Below are 26,068 nucleotides of genomic sequence, written 5' to 3' on the forward strand. Positions count from 1 at the left end.
GGTGTGTAGTCTACACACCGCACTTGACCGTGGCGGATACCGGCCGATTCAGACACCCTCCGTTCCCGACTGAAGCTCTATTTACTAGAGCCTTAACCGTTCAATCAGTGTTTTTCCCGACGAGGTTATCCCGGACACGGCACCTGAGCTCGAATTTGACTACAATTCAGACCCGCATCTGTCCTATCAGTGCCTCCCTGCCGATGCCTTCCTAAACACGGCTCCTGAGCTCTACTCGTTGCGACAATTCAGATGGATTAAACCCCGGTTCCCCAGATACACCGATACATAGCAATACACGGCTCCTCCGCTCTCCCAGCACCGCCTTTATCATGCCAACCCGGTCCTGATGATGATCCCAAGTTACTGGATCGAAACGCCGTCGACCTGTCAGCGCAATTGATGGCGCACTTCTCATGTGGTTCTTTGAATAACTGCGTATTAATGACAAAAAAATGCGAACTTCTGACTAGAACATCTGATTTCACTGTATATTTGTTCACTTCACTTCATTTTGCGCCGTTCCTAGCTGATTTCACATTGTCACTTGCATCGCCACACCGTTGTGTCACGAACACACTCGAGCACCAAGTACAATTCGGGTTGTTCATGCAAATTTATTTTGCGTGCAGTGCTGTTACAACTGTAATTTGTCCTTTTTATTTTATGTTCCTTTGCCCTTGTCATTTCTGTTTGCTAAAAACATGATGCCATGTGCATATTTTTCAAAGAAAACCGACTGAGAGTCTCCCCTTCTTTCTTGTAATGCTTTGCACATGCATTCCTAACTGTCTTCTTTAAATGATACCAGTTGAGAAATTGTTGTCTCTCATACACTTACCCTATTCTCAACGTGGTTTATGGGTTTTTGCTCCTGTTGTTTGATCCACCTTATCTATAGCAGTCAACTCAGGAAGGCCAATCAAGAATACAAAGATTATTTCACCTGGAAGCGGCTTCCAGATCTTCATTTCTGTTTGTGATGACTTACAAGACTCTTTCCATTCAGAGGAGGTGTTTAACAGTCGAAACCTGGGTGTCTTCAATGTCTGAAGTGTAGCTTTCTAAATGGTCACTGTGATCCTCATTTTTTTCAACCCACTACTTGACGCAGTTGATTCAGTTTGTCAGAAGTTCGATCTTGGAGTAATAGTATGCAAGCTGGTTTTCATCTCTATGAGCATGTCTTTTATTTCCTGATCAGGCATGGCAGGCAGGGTAGAATCTAGCGCACACTGTTCGACCGTGCATGCATACCTCCTGCCATTAAAGGTCAATTTGGGCAATTTATTGTCTTGATTGCCCATCTTCAGTGCTTATGTGAGCAATCTGTCAGACCCAGGAGTGGGTGCGGTGCCTCGAGTGCCGCCTCACCTTCGTCTCCAACTGCTATGCCAGGGGGCACAAGTAGATCCAGTCACCAAACATATTGACTCAACGATACTGGGGTTCCCAGTGTTGTCCCTAGTGTGAGATCCACATGGGATCCCAGATCCCACAGAGTGCCAGAGGCAGGATCATTTAGGCAGCATGGCGATGAGGTGAAGGGGGACGCCCATGAAACAAGGAGATACACCTCTCCCCAGGTACCACTCTCCCCAGCACAGCAAGAGGGCAATGGCAGACTTCACTTTTACCGGGGGTATGAATGGTACATTATTGTAGGAGCAATCTGAGGCGCAGCAGCTAAACGCTCCACTCCACGGCAGGGCTTTACAGCAAGGTGCTCCCTCCAGCTGCACCCCGGCAAGCCGGTGGGAGTGAGGGGCTCCCCCCACAGAGCTCAAGAATATGGCCCAAGAGTATGGCTCAGCACCTCACCTTTGAGCCGCTCCCACAGTCCGCTCAGCCTGCGGCACAGGGCCGCAGCAGTCAACCCACCGGTCCCACCAGTCCACCAGGACCAGCTGGCTTGGGTCCCTGGCCCCAAAGGGGCATCTCCCCAAACAGCACACGGGCTGGGGTTCGACCAGCTCCAAGACGCCTGTGCTGAGGATGAGCAGCAGGATTCCTCATCAGGCGAGGCAACAGTTAAGTACTGCACCACAACTCCCATCCACGTAGGCCGGTGTGTCAGTCCTCTCAGCCTCTATTTCTCTGTTGCAGTATTCCCTCACATGGGAGCAAAAGGGGGTTCCAGGGGCACCTCAGTCGGTGCAGGCCAAAGAATAGGTGAATTGCAGAGTCTTTGCTTACTCCATGTATGAAACAATGTCACCCTTTGGCTCACCTGCTGCAGAGCAACTGGATCACAGTGGCAGATGACCCACACTGTTTAGAACAGGGCGTGCACCACTGAGTTTTCCTGCCCGAAAACTCAATGCAAAGTATTGCAGGCCCAGGCAGGAAAGTATACAAATGTCAATGATGCCCAGGAGAGAAAACTCCCTTGGTGTCAGTAGACAACAATTGTTTTCAATCTTACCAACAAACTACATCTGAGACAGAAAAAAGCTGAATGTTCTGAATCAACATGACAACTGTGGTGAAAATGCATCCACTGTATCTGCAGATGCACATTGACCCAGAGATACCTACCAGACATGCAGAGATCTCTAGATAGAGATGCAGACCTCTAGGGGGAGAGGCAGGGGCATCCGACAACCCAACAGCCTGGCCTGCCACCACCGTGAATCCCAGTAGGTAGAATGGCAGAGTTGTAGCTTTGATGTGAGTGTGACTATAGGCATCACTCTCCCCCGGAGGAATCACGAGGCAATAGCCAAACAATATATATAAAAAAAGACAATGCTTGCCAGATATGTGGCATAAGTATATACAACTTTCAGTAGCATGCAATAAGTGTATGTCCGGTGTGATAAAGCAGGAGTGGTACTAGGAAGTTATTATCACTATAAACAAATGTTTTCCTAGGTCCTGATGAAAAGCCAATAGGGGTACAGCTTGAAACATGTTGACCCTTTAGGAAATTGGTGGGATTCACAGAAGGGTAAACCCGGAATCACTGGGACCTGGGTACAAGACAGTATATATTGAGGTGGTCCCAGTATTATAACATCAATAGTGTCAAACAAGGAGAGAATTCAAATGAAATTGAGCTACAGAATTCAAAGCACAAAAAACTTACTGTTCCTGTGTTGTTTAATCACACTGAAATTTGTCAACATTTCTTCAGACAAGCATTGAAGGCCATACATTTTTGTTAAAATATCAACATTGCGGTGCCCAAAGAGCGGGGTTGAAAAGGGGAAGGCTGTGAATTAAAGTGAGGTAAAGGTGGTGATAAAAAATCACAAACAGTTCAAGCATATATTCTTCATATACCTGGAAAGCAAAAATCAATTAAATATTCAAAACAGTACATAGTATCTGTACAAATTTGCCATGCAGCACACGATTCCACAGTAAAGTAAGTACTGTTGAAGGGACTGGCATTTATAAAGTGTCGATGTTTCGACCCCTGTGTCAGTGTAGGTTCTTCCAGACCTTACTCGCAGGGTCTTCCTCAGGACAGTTGGTGGGTGGTGTGGGGTGGCGGGGCACCTACGAAGAACAAAGGATGGTGTATCACATCCGTACTAAGATTGGAAAAAGAGGTTACGTACGTCCCATGATGTGGGCGCGGTCAATATAATTACCGTGAGTGGATAAAGACGGGCCTCTCACTAATCAATGGTGGAGGATCAATGGTGCTCCGTGGCTCTCAATCAAATGAGGAAGGAGTGAGAAGACACCTGTAAAACTAAGGTGACTGTCAACCAAATGATTTACCTTGAGGGAGAGGCTGCAAGAAAACAAATAGAGGGCTCTAAATCACAACACTTACTCAGACTTAATACTGGGGCTTCGGTCCAGGTAAATCAAGGACCCAGCAGCAAAGGGGGACAGTCCCCGTATCTTAAGAACGTCAGGAATCCCGAATAAATCAAGGGAAATTGGAGATCTATTCAAGGAGGAGAAAAAAACAAAAAAACGCAGCTAAAATAAAGGACCCACTCTGTAAAGGTGACAATGAAAACGGCTCTGCCGAAAGCTTGTGGTTGTGTGCCATGCAGATTCCGCTTTAGGAGCTAAGGGCATGAGTACTGATCACTGAATGAAATGAATAAGTGAACTAGAGCTGACAAATAGCTTCAATTAAAAGCCGGTATACCAGTATTAAAAACGGATAACAGAAAACAAAGGAGCGTGGTGCATAAAGAGACGCCTATGTTAAAAGTGAAGAGCGTGCCCTCGTTGAAACCGCTCCAGTGTACTGGATAAAGGTATTTAAACCCAGGCGGGACAAAAGCCACATGACCATATTAAAGACGAATTTATGGGTGGTACGGAATAAAAAAAAGCCTATGTGAAGTATGCAAATATGAATAAGGCGCAATAGATTGCTGCCAAACCAAAGATGAACGGCAGTAATCCCTCCTGTGGGTGGTGGTGTTAAACTAGGGAACAAACAAAAGTTACAAGGGAATCATCGGGTCAGTAACGTGTGCGATGACCTGGTAGCACTAGTCTGCGTGGCGTCGGTGATGTTAGTGACCCACATAACATATAGATCGGGTATCTATTAAAAGGCCGAACAGCGGGGTGGCCTTATTATCACACCAGCACTCACCGCAAGTTACTCCGTTGTTCTCTTGGAAATTAGATCAACCGGGTCATACAAGCGAAAGCTCCTATATCCCCGGGACGTGATGCGGAAGGCGTGCAAGCGCTCTGCGTCGCGCGATGTTGGCGGGCATGCAGAAGCTAGATGCCTCCCGACCGCAGGGCTCGAGTCGGGGTACCACGCGGGTGGACGGCGTCCCCCCACTTATTTTACCAGGTTTTAACGGGTGGATGCCGTCCCCCCTGCCCAAAAGCTGGACTTCACTCTTTGGCCTCTCTGGAGCGAGATCAGAGCTTATTCAGAACGTCTGTCTACCTGCATTCACTGCGGGGGGATTAAACGCAGCCTCCGCGAGGTAGGGTGCAGACCACCTTTCATCTAAAGGCATATGAATAACCATGAGATTCCTGTTGTGACGTCACTTCCGGTGACAGCGTCCCCCCACTTCTCGTCACTTCCGGTGACAGCGTCCCCCCACTTCTTTTTTTAGGACTTGTGCCCTGCCCAACCGTGACACCTTGAGCGTGAAGAAAGACTTCTCAGTCTACATTAGTATAGACCAAACCTTAAACACGGTTGTGATGGAGGAGCATAAAATGGGCATGATCATTCTGAAAATAGCGGTGCATTGAAAGACTGTTTGAAACCGAAGATTGTGACATTAATGCCTGTGGTGTACTGCTGTAAGCACTAGGACATCTATGTTGACTGACAGACCAATTGTGTTTGAAAGCTATATTGTACAATTTCAAACACGTTAAAACTACCTGAGGTAGTTAAAAAAATTGTGCATTTGTCAAACAAATGTAATTAATGAACAATGGTGCCACATAAATACCCATATTTAAAAAATTATTATTTTGGAGTGTTCAGATTAATTCTATGCTGAACATGGTGGATGGAGAGTTAAGAAAAGGTTCATTGTTAACAGCATTGTCAATATATGTCAAAGCATAGAAACAGTTATATTGAAATAATAGTATTATGTAAAGAATATATTAAGACCCATTAAGGTCACAGAATTGTTGGACATGTCTAGGTGGATGACAGATGTACATCATAAAAAACAGCATTATGATTCTGCAGTCAAACATCAAATTTACAATTGTGTAGAACAAATGCTCTTGTCACGCTAGTATATAGTGAAGTATAAAGACCCCTGAAAAGGTTGCAAAATTGCTGGACAAACCATGATAACATGAAGTTAATCGGTCGGGGAAGACCAGCGGGGATTAAATAATCATATTAAAACAACATTAATGGATGTCAAACCTAGCCCATATATTGATGGTCAAAAAAGGGGCCAAGCCGAATGGGATCATCAACAGTGGTCAGGGGGAGAACAAAACAGAAGCTCCCTACATACAGGTATTAATCATTCAGTAATTAAGCAGGCTAATTGAGCATTATTTGTGTCTGATTCATTAAGCCCATTGCTGATCGTGTCCATGCGTATCATCCATTTTGATTCACGTGTATTCAGGATTGATCCAATGTCACCGCCTCTAGGCCCCAATTCCGCTTTCTCTAGTACAAGCCATTGCAGTTGGTCGGGATTGTGTCCTTTTGCAGAGAAGTGTTCCACGAGTGGGCCCCTTTAGGAAATTGGGTACAAGACACCCTACATCCTAAACCCTCCCTTTTAATTCATGCTGGCTAGAGGTCAGAATAATTAGGATAAACCTACTTGGCAGGTATTTTTAAGATTCACTCCAGCACACAACCCCCCACTCCTATATTTTATACCACCTCCTTAATCATTGTATAGTCATTTAAGTGCTCCCAAGTATTCCGTAGGTCGTAACATACCCGCTCCATATCGGAACCGGATGGACCCAAAGATGAAGCATGCCACCAAGGGGTAACCCTGGTGGGTGAGGGTTTTACGAGAAAACTTTGTTTTTTCCAGTGGAGGGTTATTTTCCTCGGCATTGATGGATTTTTATTATTGTGCTTTGAATCTGTTTTGGAGGACGAACCCAGTATATCCTCTCTCTCCCCTTTTGTTCTGATACAGGTAGGTATTTTGAAACATGTTGGTTCACCTAACTCTCAATACAGTTGGCGGAGAGGGAATGTCTGCCCGACTCTTAATAGAGCAGGTGTACATTCAGTTTGATGGACATGATGGTGGATTACCTTGTCTGCCATATTCTAAACGAGGGCCTTAGTTTTAGTATTAAGGCGGGTAAAAGAGGTGTTAATTTTTGGGGCTAAACCCTATCGCAATGTAATGCAAAGCAGCGTTTTGCGCTGCTTTGCGTTTTTTTCTATACAAACCAAGCGCTAATACTAATTAGCGTTGGCTTGTGAATCCTCAAATAGATTTAGCGTCGAGTTAGTGTTACAAAAGTAACGCTAACCGCCACTAAACCTTTGCGAAACAGGGCCGATGACTTTTACCAAGAGTGGGAAAAATCTTTGTGAATCAGCCCTGTGTCATTGAATACTAACTACTCAAAGCTCTCTTCCTAAGAAATATTTAAAAAGGACAATTGAAGTGAACAGGTTTGTTATTATGATTTGTATTCTACAAAGATTCTTTACCTACAGTAAATAAGAGGACATTGTGTATAATATTGTCTTTTTAAGTGAATCTGAGAAGAGTTTAGTTTCACAAGAACAAGCAAATTGCTAGTTCTGTGGAGAAACTTTTCAGTGGGTAGCATAAGGGTCAGGGCCCTGTGGGGTGCTTCACAGAGGACATGCTTGCTGTTCTTAACTACCCTCCTTAAATCAATTGAGCTCTCATTTCAAAATGGAAGGGATTTTATTGAAACATAGGGATTTAAAAATAAAATGTATTTGCATATTGGGGCTTTCAAGATATACATTTATATAGTAATATAAACTGAAATCATAGTGTACGATTTCCGTTTATATCAATACTTTATAAATGTATATCTCATATTTATTTTCCACGATTGTCATCACATTTTGGAAGGAGGCGTGCCTCGTGGACCAATGAGCAACAATCTTCTAAGCGACTCAAACACATGTTTTCAGCAAGTGTGACACATAAAATAAAACAGGTGAGAAAGCATAGAACTTTTTTGATCCATAATAGTTGAATGATTGTGTAACGATACACTACGCAGAACAGCAAATGTGACCATTTTTAAAAGTGTTCAAAACTGCATCACCAATCAGTTACCCTTTATTTCACTCAAACGTGCCCATGCTCCACCCTTGATGTATCTGAACTCTAAAATACTGCAGTCGATCTTTATCGTATCTTGCTCCCCATCATTGTAATAATCTCCCCCTTCGTATCAGGGCATGCACCGAGATTTCAGGCTTTAAATGACATCTTAAGACCTGGCTCTTTTAATGGCTAATTCCTCCCTGACTTGCTATCCAAGCTCCAAGATGCCCCTTCGAGGTCGAGTTGTTGTGCTATATTAAGTTATCGTAACATAACATAACATCTTCAGGCGGTGCAGAGGGAACCAGCAGAACTGCCAGTATAAGGACCATTTCGCACACACGTTTAGCATGCGATCATTGTAAATACACTACATGTGTGTATACTGTGCTTTTTTTTATAGGAAATACCCATGTATAAATACTACCAATGAATGGACTCTGCCGCAAGTTTCTGCAAGTGTCACCAACCTGCTCTTGGCTCACCAGTGGACTCCTGCGGACCCCTCGCCATCCTGCCAGTGCAGCACCAAGAACAAGCTGATCATGCTCCCAGAGTGCCCTGAAGGAGCTGGGGGGCGTCCCCCACCTCAGGTACTGTACTTTTCAATTTATACATTGATTTTTTTTTTTTTAAAGTGCTTTCTTATTTTTGCTATTTTTTTTAATTTTTTTTTATAAACTTTGTTTATTGGTTTCAATCACAGCCATACATAACATGATTGGACGATATGTTTAAGGTTGTCAATATAAAATAAGCAGACATTACTTTTGGTTGCACATTAAGCATTTCCTACAACACTTGCTGGTCTATGCAGCTCCATTTCAACCTACACATTGAGTTTTGCACTCACTGATTCCAGGTTATTAACACTCTCAGTTTTCCAAAATACAATACATATACATTTGTTAGAACTGAAATACACGTTAGCCAAACTGAACAACCAGGGATATTTTCAGAGATGTTGCAAAGAAAGGGAAACTCACCAAACTGAGTTAATGCACTAGAATCGAGAGTCAATGGTCTGAAGCACAAGATGACATACACTGGGTATGAATACTGACGCAGAGGTTTTGTACGGTCTCTACAGAACATAGGTCATGACAGTCCTTTTTCAGTCCCTCTCAAAACCGCTTAGTGGTCCATCACACCCCAGAGTACTATATGGGATAAAGTATCCACTGTTGTATATGATAAGAGTACTGCAAATCACCGAAGAGTTCAGTGTATAGAGGAGCAAGCCAGAAGTCCAAGTTCCTTTATAAGGTCATGGAACTCTGAGGTGACTTATAATATCATTTTAATATATGATAGAGATTATTTTATTCCTCATAAGACATGCGCACACAATCACCCTTTCCACAAATCACTCAAGTCCTTGCTGTCTTGCTCTCTCATATGAAAGATGTGGTATGGTTGCAGACATAAAGAAAAAAGCTGAATCTGGAGTGCAGAATTAAACACACCGCAAAGCAGTTAGTAATCTGCTCGAAAAATATATTAGAATCAGTTTAATTTAGGGCAGGTTACAAATGCTGTAGCTCAGAATGTATAGTAGAGACATCAAATGAAATTCCAGATTTTACTGACCTATAGCATGCAAAAAATAAACATGTTGCCAAAGGGCTAATATTTCCTTTTTGCTGATCACTGTTCATTTTGGAAAAACAGATATGGGGCCGTAGAATGAATGCTGCACATTTTCCTGGATTGCCCTGGGTGCATCTTTCTACGGGTGCGCCCAGTGTAATCCAGGAAAACTGCATTGCATTATGGTGAATGCGCTGCCCCTAGTGCAGATGTGAACTCGCATGTGAAAAATGGAGCTGCTGCTTTAAAGCTGCTCAGTGTTTTCACAGTGCAGGCGGCAACTCGCCTGCACTTTTAAAGGGGATTAGAGAACCCCTTGCAGGCAGGTTCAGTGAGTGATTGCACCTGCCTGCAGGGGGATGTTTAGGGGACCCATTGGACCACCTTCCCCCCTCAGGGGGCTCAAATCAGGGGTCGCACTAATAGTGCACCACCATTTAGGTGGTGCACTGTCAGTGCACCTCCTGAGAGATTCTTTGCCTCTGCGCCCGTGTCTGTAATACGACACGGGTGCAGAGGGAAAGGGATTCCCTCATTTGCATGGGACCACGCCCCCATGAAAATGAGGGAACCCCCTCTTGAGGAAGAGGATGGACAAGCATCTGCGGCCCCTTCTGTAACACCAAAGTGCCCTGGAGTTGGGCAAAGCGGGCACAAACGCTGGTTGTGCCCCCGGGGCACTTCTATAGTACGGCCCAAAAGAGCCAAAGCCAGTTCTCCTTCTCCTTTTTCTTGTTTAAATTATGGCTGAGATTGTGCTTTGTGATCTGTCTTGCAGCTTGGCTGCTGGCAGGAAGCATTATGATGTCACAACTCAACTGTAATAACTTTTTACAGTTGAGCAGGTATGTCATTTCGTTATTATCGGTGGCAAGAGACATCACAACTCAAAAAGGGAACAGTTAAAGACAGGCTTTTATACAAGGATTGCAGGCTCCTGTGCATCACAGTTTCCTAGCCCTATCCCGCAGCTTGTATGCTGCCCCTACTTTACCTGCTGTTCTTGTCCTGACTCTCTAGGGCATTTTAGTGAGGATCCGACAGAATATTGCTGCATGCAAGATTTCTCCTGAGACTACCTTCAGTGACAGCTTTTGCGCAACATGTAGTGGCAATATATGCAGATGGTGGACAGTACTGTGCAACCTACCTTGCCTGCAAAGGGACAAAAAGATATGGCACACTTTGCTTACAATTTAACTTTGCTTTCCTAAAACGTTTCCCGTTCACGTAAACATGGTAATATAAATGATTGTGTATCTATTTAACACACTTCTACAACCTCTTTCTCCTTCTCTTTGGCCGAATCCTTTATCCTTTTGCATAGGCAATTATCAGGGCCACTGGAAGTATGCAGCAATGGAGGGCCAAATTATGGACCTGGTTCACAAAATTACGCGGCAAGAAAAGGCAAATTATGCAGCATAAAGTGGCGCAATCTGTGACAGTATTATTTTGCTATTTGATCATTTTAGCACCTTCTAAAAATGGGCACAGTTGCACATTATAAGTACCAATTTTACCACAGGAATAGTGCAATCAGCTACTTAAATGTCATGAGTTAACCCATGCACAGGGCTTGTAGTTACATGGAACAATGTTTTCTTGCTTTTTAAAGTAAATCCTGATCAATTTGAGCTAGTAGCATTTTTTGGGGGAAATGTGCAAATTATGCAGCAGATGGTGGATTATGTTGCAAATGCAGCATATTCATAACTGTGGGAAAAATGCTGCAGCTGTAGAATCACATAATTCCAGTGGCTGTGGCAATGATGTAGAGCTATGGATAGAATAAAAATCACAGGAACAAGGGTCTCACTTCTTAGTTCCCCGCACATAAATCAACCTGAGTTCTAATACACCTTGATACACAGCATAAGGGAGTATTTGCTATGCGGTATACCTCATATAAAAGTACAGAAGGATAACAATGAATTACGGGGATGTTTTTATTATCGAGAAGTTTTGATTGATATCAAATAGACAACGAGAGCAAAGATCGAGTTATCTATGATGTCACTTAGAATCCCAAGGTGAAAAACATCCCCGTAATCCACTTTTTATCCATCCATACTTTTATGTTATGCATGCCACCAAAATCATCTTCCCCTGCATTCAACTGCTATTCAGGTGCAGATGAGTCTCGGGGAGCCATTCATAACATGGCCTCAGTAATGTATCCCGTTCCAAAAGTTTTTTTTTGTTAAAAACGTACCGGCAATTCCTAACCAACCCGACCAGATTCCCTGCCTTCTTGCCTCTCCTGTGCTTTCTGCTCTCGTTCAAAGTAGATTCTCAGTGACGAAGCAAAGGGGGTGCGTACTCCCCCCTCTCTTACCTATGGCTGTCCCGGGGTGGCAAACGCAGGTATCTCCCCCCCCACACTCTTACATGCAGCTTCTGCAGGGCGGCAAACGCAGAGACCACCACGGGCGGCCAAAGGTCTTGCTATGCTACTTTAGATTCTGAATTTCAGTGACTTAAAACAGACAAGCAGGAGTGAAGCTTGTGTTGTCTCTGATGTCTCTCAGAACCCGAGGTGAAAAACATCCACGTAATTAACTTTTTATCCATCTATAATTTCATGTTATGTATAGCCCCCAGAGCATCTGCCCCTGTTTCAACTGCTACACAGGGGCAGAGGAGTAATGGGGAGCCATACACAACATGGCCTTCCCTCCTTGTCTCAAATGTGAAAAAATACCTTACCTGCCACCCTTGACCTACCCCCTCCCCCTTCCCTGCATTTCTACCCCCTCCTATAGCTCTGCTATCTGCTTTCAGTCCAGCAGACAAGTAGCAACGCGCTCACTGACAGGCTCTCAGAGAGCCCTGTCAGCCTGGCCTGAAAGACCTTTATGACGTAGAAACAGTGGGTAGCGTGTTTTGCTATCCACTGTTGCTATGTCATAGCAGTGATTTATCAGATTCAGAAACTGAAGAAACGACAGAGGCTCCCTATGTGAGCCATACATAACAAATGAATCATAACAAGTGAGCCAAATATAACAACTAGTAGTGCCTCAACTTCACCAGATTATTTCTAAGTGCTGTGTGGGAAGGGTAGAGACATTGCCCCTACATAGTCAATAAATTGAAAACAAAACCACAATTAATTTTGGCATGCATGTAGAACCATCAGAAAATAATGCATTAAAAAAACTAACATTTAAGAAAGGAAATACACATTGATTCTATAGTTCCTGTGCAACCTATGTAGTTAAATAAAAAGTCTATGTAAACACCCCAAAATCTCTGTGAAACAGTTTTTTCCCAATCATTTCCATTGCTATTTTCATTTTCTGTGAGTTTTCAGAGTGTCACGTAAAGCCATACTAAATGGCAGTGCTTATCACATGCAATAGCAAGCGCATCTAACGACATTTCTTATATATATGTCATTACAAACTATAAGCGTACCTGTTTCACAATAGGAATCTTTCACTTAGGTAGTGTAGTCTAAAGTGCGGATACTGGCCAAAATGTAGCAGCAACATCTAGTCTTGTCTAGTTCATCTCTAATAAAAAGCAAGGAGCTGCATCATGTTATATGGAGTCCTCTAAGAAACAAAAACAAATAGATATGAACAATTTATATTATGGGTAGGGAAGTAATAATGGACACCAGTAGGTTACTCATGTTACAAATAAGTGACATGCTATATCTGGTGTGGGGATTTAATAAGGAGGGCAGCCAACATCAGGGTTCCTGGGATCCACCAATCTCAAGTGAGGAGCTGTATCTTGGGGCTTTCAGTTTTCCAAACCCGTTCTGAGGGATCCCATTTATGATCAGTCTACATCTTATTGTTGTGTTGTGTTCATGCACTACCCAACGGTCAGATGGGACTTCTGGGTTGGCATTCCCAACAATTTTCTGAGCACCAGACACAAATGTTAGGATAGTTCCATCCCAAATGTTTGCAATAGGGAGCTTATGTTATTGATGGCTTTCTTCCCTTCGCAGGGCTATGCCCTCAGTTTGTGCCCACATTCGGGCACATAACGCCATTTGATAAAGGAAGGCGTGGTTGGAGAGTTCCCGGCTATTGAAATGGCCCTGTTTGCTATTAGTAGCTCTAGTTCTGTAAATTTGTTACCTCCTTTCTTTCTCTTTGGATGTAGGAAGAAGCCCAACAAGCAACTTGCAGATTGTGCGGACCACACTTGCCTAAAGATATCCCTAGGGGTAGTAGTCTTTCATAAAGGTGGCCTTTTTTTAAAGGTTTTCCCAATTTCGAGAATTTGCAGGCAAAAGCGCTTTACAACTGCCAATTCAAAACACATAAAATGTGGCCAGTGTAACTTACCTAAGACAGTTAAATATTATTTATCAAAAAATCCCATTTGAGATCTGATTTTGTTAGTTGCTAGCAAATGGCAATGCTCACATCATTCTGGATCCAGTGATGAGCAATGCAGAAATGCTGCTGTTACTCTGAATTTTGTTTTCTCCATAGAGAGTACAGCCGAGCACAGATATCCTTCAAGACCTCACAGAAAGGAACATCTCGGATTTCCTGGTGAAAACATACCCAAATCTCATACGAAGCAGGTACTTTTTAACGGTAGTTTTGTTTCTGTTTTACCACAGTTGCTGCCAATGGTAAATGTAGGATAATTTCCTTGCCTTTGCTACAGTTATCCCCAGATACAAAGCACACCCTTGTTTGTAGAAATTCAAGTTGATCAACTTCAAATGGGTTTTTCTAGATGCACCTACCAGCATATATTTTGGTTATCTTTTGAATGTGTATTGGCTTAGTTATTTATTTATTTTTGGTTTTGTATCATGAGGACACGACCCTTCGGTGTGAGATTGATTTACATAAGTTACGGGAAAATGCATAATTTGCATACACGAGTAAACAATAGATTTTAGAAGAGGTAGGATTACATAATACTAAAATACTGAGGCAGGGTGGATAACACTTACCACTCCTGGACACAGATGGGATAACAATTTTATGTTCTTTGACAACAAAAGTGTCAATCTGCAGAGAGGTTTTCTTAGATTAGTCTTGTTGCATGTGAGATTTAGACCAGATTGTAAAGTGCTCATCAAGCTTTAGTCCTTTCTTTTTATTCTTCAAGATCTCGTCCAATAATTGCAATTGGACAAATTCAGTTAGTTCCAGAGATTGGCATCAAATGGTGCCTATTTTGTCAAATTTGTTATTATTATTTTTCTATTAGAATTGCCCTTTTTCCTGTTAGGTATATATCTCCATAGACCTTATGCCACAACTTGATCTTGTAGAACAGTTTGAATTTGGTCAACTTTTATTTTCATAGGAGAAGCCACGCAAAATTAACTTTTGCCCTTGATCAGTAACCAGAAGGTGCCCTTATAGGGTATGTAACTTATGGCCTGATTTAGAGTTTGGTGGATGGGTTCTCCATGAGAAACGTGACAGCTATTTTTCTGTACTTATTACAAGTGCCATATAATATAATCCAATTTTAATAAGTGGACGGGATATCTGTCATGTTTGTGACAGAGTAATCTGTCTGTCAGACTCTAAATCAGAGTGTTGGTCTACTGTTTCCTTTGTACACTTATTTATTACTCTTCAATATTTTTTTCAGTCTTACCACTAGTTTTGAGGAATTCAGTTTACACAAAGTTGAAAAACTAACTGTCCTTTAACTTTCACTGCACTGTACCCTGAGGAGTTGAGATAGCCAAACCATTTTTTCCTCTCTTCTTGTTGAAAATGCGCTCGCCATCTGCCTAGTTTAATTCTTTTCTCTATCTTAGGAAAAGATGTCTGAAAAATGTTTTCCACAGGTGTGCACCCCTCACCCTCAAAATGTTCTTCAATGGCATACGTCTTAAAAAATAAAGCAAACATGACAGTCGACAAGCCTTGAATATGTAAAATTCTTAACAAACAACATTTTGGTTGCTGGGGAAGCAAAGATCTGGAAAGCGGGAAAATAGGAAAGTTAAGAGTATAGAAATAAAGATGGAGTTGGGAATGGAGAGTTGAGGGATTGGATTTGCTGATGAACAGATTGAGGGTGTGGCATACATGTAAATGGGGAGAACACATGGAGGTGTCAGGTTGGAAGAAAATATTGGAGATACGAGGCACAGTGGGAGAGTAGAAAACATTAGCATGTTTGGGAAATTCTGTGGCATTTTCTGTTGTTTCGTAGTATTAGCAGTTAGTATGTCACCTTTCAGCTGCATAGGAGTTCTTAAGGAGGGTAAATGTACAGGAATACAAAGACAATTTTGAAGTTCAAAATATATCAGAAGCTGCAAGAGCCTTGTGTGTCATGGATGCAAGTGGGGCTGCATACTCTTATCAATACTCTCCACTATCTCTCTGCAGGATTCTACCCTGTCAACCAATGTACCATGCCTCTGACACTTACCTCCTTGGGATTCTCCCAAAATGCTTTTGGTTTCTTCTCCTACCTATTGTACTGCTTTCTTTCTGACCATTGGGGTTCTATTCACAAAGGCATTTTGGAGTATGTAAAGTAGTACTCCTATGGTACCATTTACATAGTCCTAACTGACTATTTGAATTGCCCCCCAAACACTTTACAAATGGTAATAGAATGGGAACATTCATATGCATTTTGTACTTACAGAAAGGTCTGTGCCCCTTTGCACTTTTACTAATAGGGAATTGGACATTTTAGGGCACATTCACACAAGCATGTTGAGTACGTAAAAGATTACCCCTGTAGTACTGATTCCCTTACCCGTAAACGCTTTTGTGAATCAGCTCCTTCTATTTTTGCTCCTTGCTCACCACCTTTACCAGTCAGCATACCTCATGGACTAATCTTGGGGCTGGTACTTTTAGCACTCTCTTCAAATATGCTCCGTGACCTTTTGTCATCTTTTTGCTTCTCCTATCATATTCTCTTCCACTTCCTCACACCTCATCCCAAATCCAAAATGCTAGGCTGTCTAACAGCCAAGGATGTCTCATTCCTAACTCCTGTCACATGTGGTTATTTCTTTACAGTCCCCTTGATACACTGACACACTCTCTCAGTGCTAGAAACCCAGAAGTAATGTGAACTTCAATTTGAGTCTGAAGTTATTTATTGCCTCCACCCACTATGTTCACTCGATTCCAGATTCTCATCATAAGAAAAGTTAATCGACTTCTACATTAGTGTCAGCACTCTGGGGTAGTGCAATAGCCTGTGGATGGGGCTACACATCGGAATAATTGTCCTTTTTGTCACACATACTCTGTGTAACCTGCCACCTCTAACATCTCGAAGTACGGAAATCAATCAGGGAGGAAATCAGCCAGAGGTCAGTTGCATAAGGATATACACACACTAGTCTACAAACCCATTCAGTATTCAGCTTTTCCTTACCTGTCCTAGAAGGTGTCAATCTATACACCTGCTTGCTCCGTGCTATTGGCCTATCAACGTCTCCACCCTTGAGGGGGCACACAGGGCCCTTAGGGGGCCCATGTGTTCCTTAAAGATTTAATCATTCAGATGCTTGGGTCTCTATTTTGAAATGGTCTCACTAACCATATCTGGGCAAACACCTATCACACAGAGAGGCAAATTTACAAGCCCCTATCGCCACAGGAACGTCACCTTTTCTGCTTTTCTGATGTTCCTGTGGCAATACGGGCTTTGTCTTATTTACATGGCAGTGTTAATCCATTTAACGTAGGTTAACGCTGCCTTGTAAAAAAGGCACCCTTTCACGCTATACTTAGTGTAAAAGGGGTGAGCAATGGGTGTTGCAGTGGGCGTTCCGCCACAACACCATTGATTTTGATTCTGCCCCATATTTACAAGGGTGGCATAAATATGGGGCAGCGCCAAAATTGAGACAAAAGAATCCTGGTCCTAACATGGCGCAACATGGAGAAATTCTTTATTTCTCCTCGTTTTTGCTGTTTCTATGTGTGCTGCATTGTGCAGCCAACATAGAAACAGCAAAACGCCATTGGTGATTGTTTAGGTGCAGAAAGGTGTCCCTTCCTGCACATAAACAATCATTTTAAAAATGACAAGATGTAACTTCTTTGTGTGCTGCACAATGCAGCACACATAGTAGTTACAAATCGCCATTTAAGATTGTTTATGTGCGGGAAGGGGGACCTTCCTGTGGTGCAGATTCGGGTTCCTCAACTCCCCCCTACTTCCACGGACAGAGTGATTTCTCAGTCACACACACACACACACACTTCATACGCTGGTGGGGCCCATAACACCAACATTCAGTCTATCAATCTATCCGTACTTAAACAGAGGAATATTGGTTCCGAACCTAACTGTTTTCCCTGACGGAAGTATCACTTTCCCTGAATCACCCTAGCGTCTCCTTCCATCAGGAAGGTCGATGAATCATTTAGTTGGTTTTAGTTTAATGACACCTTAACACCCCAATTTGTTCAAATACATTTTCAAAGAAATAACAACCCGACACATAAAATTCAATTAATATTTATTTATCTAATTCAAATGCAAGTTAAACCCTAATCATTCAATTGTATCTTTTGTCATATTTACCTAGTCTGACTAATTGTCGGTCTCTAAGTCAGAATCCGGTCTTCTGTAAAATCGTCAAAGTTCTGTTCTATCACGCAGAGTCACCGTCCTCTCCGTCAGCATAACCTCAGGATACTGGAAATGACGTACACAAAGTGGGGTCGGATCTCAACAAAACGCGTCTCCTTTACCCTCTCTAGTCTACCATTATTTATACTAAAATTTACATTCCAAATGTTGCAACTGACATTTTCAGAGATTCTCATTGGTTAATTGAAATACATTTTGGTGCATCGGGAAACATTCGATGTAGTTCCTATGTATGAAAAGTTCCAAACGAATGTATGGGAATATTAGCAATCCATAGTTCATGTTGCAACAATTTTGTTGAAGGGTTGGCCTTTCGCCCAGATCAACCTTGATGGACACAGTGATGACAGTTCACCGGCAGGTCGTAGCTGCTGAAGTTTCCGCAGGCGCATTTCTCCTCTCCCTTCATTGTTGTCATTCGTAACTGTCAGATTCGGTCGGCGGCCATTTTATGGCAGGCCCAAATGGTCAACTTAAGCAAAGAAACACAAAAACGTAATTAATACATTGAAATGGTTAAAACAGTGTTATTCCCTTGCTAATACCCATATGTGTGTGCATTTATCTAGCCATATGCAACGTTCAAAGCCATTAATACTTGTTTATTTAAGCGAAAATCACTATAACATCATATAAGCAACGATTATCATATTAATATGCATACAAGCTTAGTTCACATATTATTTTAGCCATGCAAATGCATTCCCACGTATATTCTTTCTGTTAATAAGGTTGATTAAGTCACCAAACAGCAAACCATTAATTATTATGATTAGTTGTTAATCGTTTTAAAATAAACATACGAAAAATGGATTGGGTACATAAAAAGAAACATTTTACCCGCTCCATCAATCCCCCCTTTGGTGATTTTATCACCACAAAAACAAAACCCACAAATTCAATTTATCTTTCCCCTTATACGGAAATTCAAATGTTTTCTTGCTCAATTATAATTCTGTTTCCCCTTCATCTTCTCTTTTCGCTTTGTCATACATACTCTCCTTCCACTCCTCCATTTCTATTTCTTCCAAATCTCTTGCTTGTTTCTTTTCTTTCTTTTCTATATTTTCTCTTTTAATTTTCTTTTTATTTCTTCTATGTCTGCAACACATACATCCTAGTCTAAATATTAATACTATGAAAATTACACACGTTAGTGGAAATAATATTTTCCGTAATATAGTACTACCTACTCTAGCTATGAAATTCTTAATAGCAGCCATTTTATTACTCATTTTAGTCCAGATACTTTCAACCTCCAGTGATACTATTTCATCATGCAATTCTGTAATGTTTTTTATATAGACCTTTAGATCTTTACTTTCGTCAGGAATGTAAGTACAACAATGTTGAACTTTCAGCATTCCACAGACTCCACCCTCTTTTGCCAATAATATATCAAGGGAAAGTCGATTTTGCATTATCATTGCACGCATAGCAACCATTTCAGTGTTTACCAAAAGAAATCCTCCAGCGGTGCTTGTTGACAAGCGATCCACTATTGTTGACAATTTCCGAATATTATTTGCATTCAAAGATATTCCCACTGCTGGTATCAAGGCTCCAAAAATATCACCTACAATCTCTAACCAAGTTTCTCTTCTACTTTATTTTGTCCATTATTTTTTACTCTATCCATGTGAAAGATTTTTGGAAAGACCAGGCCAACATAACATGTGCCATACCAATGGTCTGGCAACCTGTAATAAGCCTTATTCCCACAAATGTAGTATAATCCAGGAAAGACTGGACCATTTCCACCTCTGAATCCCCATCCGGATGCAATAAAATATGTATCATGGCACTCACTAGTCCCTATATAATAATAATCATATTGGGATCTTTCCCTCATAATACACAATTTGCCTTTCTGTGGTGTATCTATAGCCATTGTTGGACTGGCTTCATTTTTCAGCTCTTTTTCTTCGTCTATATCCCAAACTGTTTTCTTAATTTTATTTCCTTCTGCTTTTCTGTGCATTTTTAATCCCCTTTCTTCAACCATATCCAAAAATGTGTTCTCTTCTTTCTTCAAACTACAAGTTAAATTGTTCCTAAAAATATATTCTAATGTTAGTTCCTTAGTTTCTATAAAAATTTCACCTAACACATTAGCAGTTTTAGCAGGGTTCAATTCATTATTCATAGGCAATTGTCCAAGAATGTTATCTATATTTGACAAATTATATTCTAATTTCCCTACTTGATAAAATATACTTGTTAATACACTGCATGTTATTCCATAAGTTGCTGGAAGGTGATGATAAGTCACTCCTTCTGAAACAGAGGCAGGTAACTGCATACATACGTAGCAATCCCTTACATCCATTGTTTTTACATATTCATACAATAATTTTGAAAACACATTACTAGAAAAATCAGTTATAGACCTATCCTTATGTATATGTTCAGTGCTTGTTTTAACCAGACCTACCTTTTGAGAACTCTTCCCTATGTTAGTCATATTCTCAGTATACCCTTCTAATGTATCTAAAGTTACTTTGAAAGAGATCAGTAGAGCAAGTACACTCCAAAGACGCATTAATAATCCTGTACAACAACAACACATCTTACACCATCTTTTCAAAAAGGTGCATCTACTCTTGTTATCATCTATGTTAGCCATCTTGTTAAATAGACCGTGTCTTTTGACTTAGCCTCTTCTACTCCACTACTGGGTTTTCTACCTTAAGGCACTAAGCACCTAACAGGTTATTCCAGTCCTTCGATTACTTGTTTAGTCTCTTTAATTTTCTTCCACAAATGCTTTTTTGGAATTACTCAGTTTGGCATCTCATCATTTTTCACTTTCTTCTCGTCATGCAAATACAGAAATTCCTGATTTTCCGCTTCTTCTTCAATATCGGATAAGATAACTCTCAGGATTCCCGCGGTTTCTTCTTCTTCAACCATTTTCAGCAAAGCCTCCTCTGGATTTCCTTGACTATCTACCTCTTCTCCTTGTTCAGGTAGTGCCACATACGTCCATTCTGGTGACTTATACTTCTGGTTTGGTTTTCTTGTTCTTTTGTTTTCTTCAGACACCTCTGTCCCTCCCTCTTTTCCTTTGTTCTGACTTGTCACATTGTTCACTTGTTCAGTTTTTGAGGGATTAACTCATGTCAATCGATATCTAAGTCTTTTTATCTTATTCGGCCAAAGGTCTCCTTTAGCATTCCTTCTTAGCTTGCCTTCTTAAATGTTTCTCTCCTCGATCCAAGTTCTCTTTCTCAGAACTCGACCTTCAGGTTTTTCATTTTCACTGTCTTCAGATTCTGTTTCAATTTGCTTTTTCTCTCCAACAGTTTCTTTTTCCACCTCTTGGGTTTGCCCTACTTCTGTCCCTCCTCAGGTCTCCGACACGCAATCTTCCTGCTTGTTACTTGTCCCTTCACCTAACTCAGTGTTGGTTGTCACTACACCTCCTCGGGGGTTTTCCGCAGAAATCTGTCCCTCTCTCTCTATTTCTGTCCCTTCTTCTCCTTCAAGAATTTTCTCAGGTGGAACTTCTCCTACTCTTTCATCTGGTGCAAATGTCACTTCTGTTGGAGTGTTCTTTTCTTTTCTCTTCTTCTTTTTGTGTTCGTTACTGGTACTTGGTATTTCTTGCTCGTCTCCAGAATCTGAACTTATATCTGAAATCTGCAGTCTTTACCTCAAGATTTCTTCTAGTGGAATTTGAACTGGTCTTGGCCTTTTCTCCCCCCTTTCGGGATTTTCTTTTGTCTTTGAATTCTCGTTATCTGAATCTGCACTTGATTCTGAATCAAAATATTCTTTGCCAATGCTATCACCTGGATTTGGAACTCTCAAGGTGTGACTTACATGTATCCAATTTTTCAGTCCAGCGCACTTCACAGCAGTTGTTGTGATCAGGACAACTTGCCTCGGCCTTCCCCACCTTGGAACCAAGCAATTTCTTCTTCTGTGGACCTTTATTCTCACCCAGTCCACTGGGCTCAGATCATGGGCTGGTTTCCTTTCAAGTGTGGTGGCATCCGCTCCAACCTGGTGAAACACAGAATGGACTGCGTCAGCAGGCCTTTACAGTAATCCAAAACCATGTCATCAGTTATAGTCATCAACTTGTTGACTGGAACAAACACGTGTCTCATGGCGCGTCCCATGATAAGTTCGTGAGGACTCAAACCTGTAGTTCTGTCTGGAGTGGATCTAATCGTCATCAAGACTAGAGGCAAGACATCAGGCCATTTCATTCCTGTGGCTAAACACATTTTCCCTATTCTGATTTTGATCGTACCATTCTTTTGTTCGACCACACCAGAAGCCTCTGGTCGGTAGGCACAATGTAGTTTTTGTTGTACACTTAATGCTTCACAGATCAATTTCATGATTTCATTATAAAAGTGTCCTCCTCTGTGTGATTCAATGGTCACTGGGAACCCGAACCTTGGGATGAATTCTCTTAACAATAGCTTGGCCACTGTTATTCCATCATTTCTTCTTGTTGGGAATGCCTCCACCCACCTGGAGAACAGACAGACTATCACCAAGACATACCTCAACCTGTTACAAGGGGGCATTTCAATGAAATCTATCTGCATTCTGGTGAAGGGTCCTCCCTCTCGGCCTATTGTGCCTAGGCTCACCACTGATTTCCTTCCAGGATTGTACTGCTGACATATCAGGCATCTTTGACAGAGACTTTCTGCTATCAACCTGAATTTTGCATTGTACCAGGTCTGCTTAAAGGCCCTTATCATGGCATCTCTCCCCATGTGTCCCTGGCCAGGATACATCCATGCCATGGTTGACATCATGCTATCAGGCATTACTGGTCTTCCATCCCGATAGACCCACACATGATCTTTCTCTCTTGTTGCACAACCTGCTTTTACCCACTGTTTCATTTCTTCATCTCCTGCTTCATCCTGCAACTGCCTCACTTCTTCCCATGTTCCCACAACGTTAGTAAACATTAAGGAGCAAGAAGACATTTCCCTTTCCTTTGCCCGATTGATTGAATACCGATTTTGTGCACAATACTGGGCCATGTCATTCGCATAACGATTCCCTGTAGTGATGTAATCACTACCTTGACCATGAGCAGCACATTTTACAACTGCCAGTTCTTTAGGCAACTGTATCGCCTCAAGCAACTTTCCAACCACTTCTGCATTCTTTATAGGAGTTCCACTAGAGGTCAGGAAACCTCTCTGCAGCCAAAGTTGGCCAAAGTCGTGGACAACTCCGAAGCCGTACTGGTTGTCAGTTACCACAGTCACTCTCACATTCTTCCCAATTTTGCATGCCTTTGTCAATGCTACTAGTTCTGCTACTTGAGCGGATTTAACCCCTTTCAAGTGTGATGCTTCCATGACTTCTACAACTGTGCATATTGCATAGGCTGCAGTCAGCAATCCTTCATCCGTTCTCAAACAAGATCCATCCACAAACATTACATAATCACTTTCTGGCAATGGCAGATCTTTTATATCTGGTCTGGGTTTCGTGCAAAAATCAAGTACATCCAAGCAATCATGATCAACATCATCTCTTACCTCCACTCTTTCAGCATCTGGCAATAGTGTGGCTGGATTCACATTCACACATCTCTCAAGACTCACATTGGTTGCACCCAGAATGACTTTCTCGTACTTAGTCAGCCGACTATGTGACATGAACTGTGTTCGACTCCTTGTTAAAAGAATCGCCACATCATGAGGTACAAACACTCTTACTGGATACCCCATCACGATACCTTCACTTTGCTCTAGACTTCTGCATGTAGCAGCTACTGCTTTCAGACATCCTGGCAATCCTACATCTACTGGGTCTAGCATAGACGAGAAATATGCAACTGGTCTCCTCAATCTTCCATGTTTCTGTATTAACATGGAGAGTGCACATCCGTTTCTCTCACTGCAGTACAACTCGAACTCCTTCTCATAGTCTGGCATACCCAGAGCAGGTGCTTCACAAAGACTGTCTTTCAAATGTCTAAATGCTGCCAATTCTTCCTTGTTTAATTCAAGAGGGTCTTTAACCTCACTTTTTGTCAATTTTACCAATGGTTTTGCAATCAGGGAAAAGTTACTTATCCACTGACGACAGTAGCCAACCATTCCTAGGAACATTCTCACTTCTCTTTGTGTCATAGGGGCTCTCATTCCTTTGATTATTTTGATTCTGTCTATTGTCACTTTCCTCAGCCCTTTTTCAATATTATGTCCTAGGTATTGTACTTCTTTGTGGCAAAATTGCAATTTTGTCGGGGATACTTTTAGTCCTCCATCTGCCAAATGATTCAGCAAAGCTATTGTGTCTATTTCACAAGCTTCACGTGTTTTCGATGCCACAAGTAGGTCATCGATGTACTGGACCAAAACTGAATTTTCAGGCATTGCTAGACTTTCCAGAGATTTCTTCAGCAACTGATTAAATATTGAGGGGCTCTCTGTGTACCCCTGTGGGATTCGGCACCATGCCAAAATACGCTCTCCAAACCGAAATGCAAAAATCTGCTGACTGTCATGATGCAACGGAATGGAAAAGAAAGCATGACACAAATCAATTACTGTGTACCATTCTGCATCATGGGGAATCTGATACAAAATCACTGATGGATTTGGTACAATGGGACAACATGACACAACAATTTTATTAATCCTTCTCAAATCCTGCACTATTCTGAACTTTCCATTAGGCTTCTTCAGTCCCATTATAGGTGAGTTACATGGACTGCTCATTATTTCCCTCAAAACTCCCTGCTTGATCATTTTCTCAATTAAGGGTGTTACTCCTTCAATTATTTCAGGTGTCAGTCTGTATTGTGGAATGTTTGGATAAACTACTCCTTCTCTTACTGTAATTTTTACTGGATCTACATTTCTCATGAGGCCTACATCTTCTCCAGTAAAATCCCAAACTACTGCTTTCACAGTCTGCTTCAATTCTCTTGGTAATTCATCAGGATTGAATACTGCATAAGTTCCTGTGACTTCATTCTCTTGATTAACTATGGTCATTTTATACAGTACATCCTCATCTGGTGTCTCAAATGCTATATGATCAGGAGTACAGAATATAGTGCAATTCATTTTGCACAACAAATCCCTTCCTAGCAAATTCACAGGACTGGTGTCACACACCACAAAACGATGCATGTCTGAAAATGTCCCTATTTTACCTTTACTGGTTCTGTAAGGTATGTTCTAATCTGTGTGTTTGACACACCAACTACTTGGATTGTTTCATCTGAAAGAGGAAGATTCTTCACATCAGCTGATCTGACAGTTGATCGTGTAGCTCCAGTGTCGACTAGAAAAGTAATGTTTTCATCATTAACCTTCCTATCTACAAATGGTCCTGTCTGGTCTATTTCTAGAGTTGCGCCAAGCACGCACTCTTCTTCCTCCCTTCGGCACCATCGAAAATTCTCCTCTGAATCACTCTCGTCATTTCGCAGCCAATATTGTGAAACAGCGCTTGCGCGTTGCGGTTTGTTTACCTGTTCTTCATTGTAGAATCCCAATTCACTACTATACTTCTGGGTGTTCCTGCTTTGCGGTAGAGGTGGTTTTAGCACCTGATTCTGTGGTTTAACAGCCTTTTGCTGTTGCTGCTGTTGATCACTCACCTCATTCTGCACCTGTGAATTCAATGATGGATTTTCATTATTAATACTTGGAGGAAACTTATACTCGGATTTCCAATGCCCTAACTTACCGCAATTGTGGCATGGAAACTTCTTTTTAGCTTCTTCTATATTACCCTTCCCTTTTCCTGGGCCAAATCTTGGTTTATTTACTGGGTTATTTGCTTGTTCGACTAATTGAGCTTCCTGTCTTTCTGCAACTTTCACTGGTGCCCACATTGCCTTTTCCTTTAGTTTTCGTTGCTTTGCCTCAATCTCATCACTAAAGTATTTAGCATGTCTCAGGATTTCGTCAATTTTCTTGCTTTGTCAATCAACTGTGTGTTGTTTTATCATTTCACTAATTTCAGGATGTAAACCATATACAAATCTGTATACAAAATGACTTAGATCCTTTTCACCAAGACTCTCATCTCCACTAAACTGCTTGAAAGCTAGTATTAGTCTTTCGTAATAGGCATGAACTGATTCTTTTACTTCCTGGTGTGTTCAATCTATTTTTACCCAGTCAGTTTCTTTGGGAGGTACTTTGTTTTTCAAAAATACCATAACCTGTTCATATTTTTTC

The 26,068-nt window shown here is 41.6% G+C and overlaps 1 protein-coding gene across 2 annotated transcripts in view; it reads left to right on the top strand.

The window, feature by feature from the left end:
* Positions 1 to 26,068, top strand: part of ABCA4 (ATP binding cassette subfamily A member 4) — a 1,118,748-nt gene that overhangs the window by 816,713 nt on the left and 275,967 nt on the right. For both annotated transcript variants that reach the window (XM_085601480.1, XM_085601481.1), the window contains 2 exons: positions 8,116 to 8,305; positions 13,763 to 13,857. In XM_085601480.1, the coding sequence (XP_085457606.1) occupies positions 8,116 to 8,305; positions 13,763 to 13,857 (285 nt within the window). The remainder of the gene's footprint in view (positions 1 to 8,115; positions 8,306 to 13,762; positions 13,858 to 26,068) is intronic.

Source organism: Triturus cristatus, chromosome 4_2, assembly GCF_964204655.1.
Source record: "Triturus cristatus chromosome 4_2, aTriCri1.1, whole genome shotgun sequence".
Classification (NCBI taxonomy): domain Eukaryota; kingdom Metazoa; phylum Chordata; class Amphibia; order Caudata; family Salamandridae; genus Triturus; species Triturus cristatus.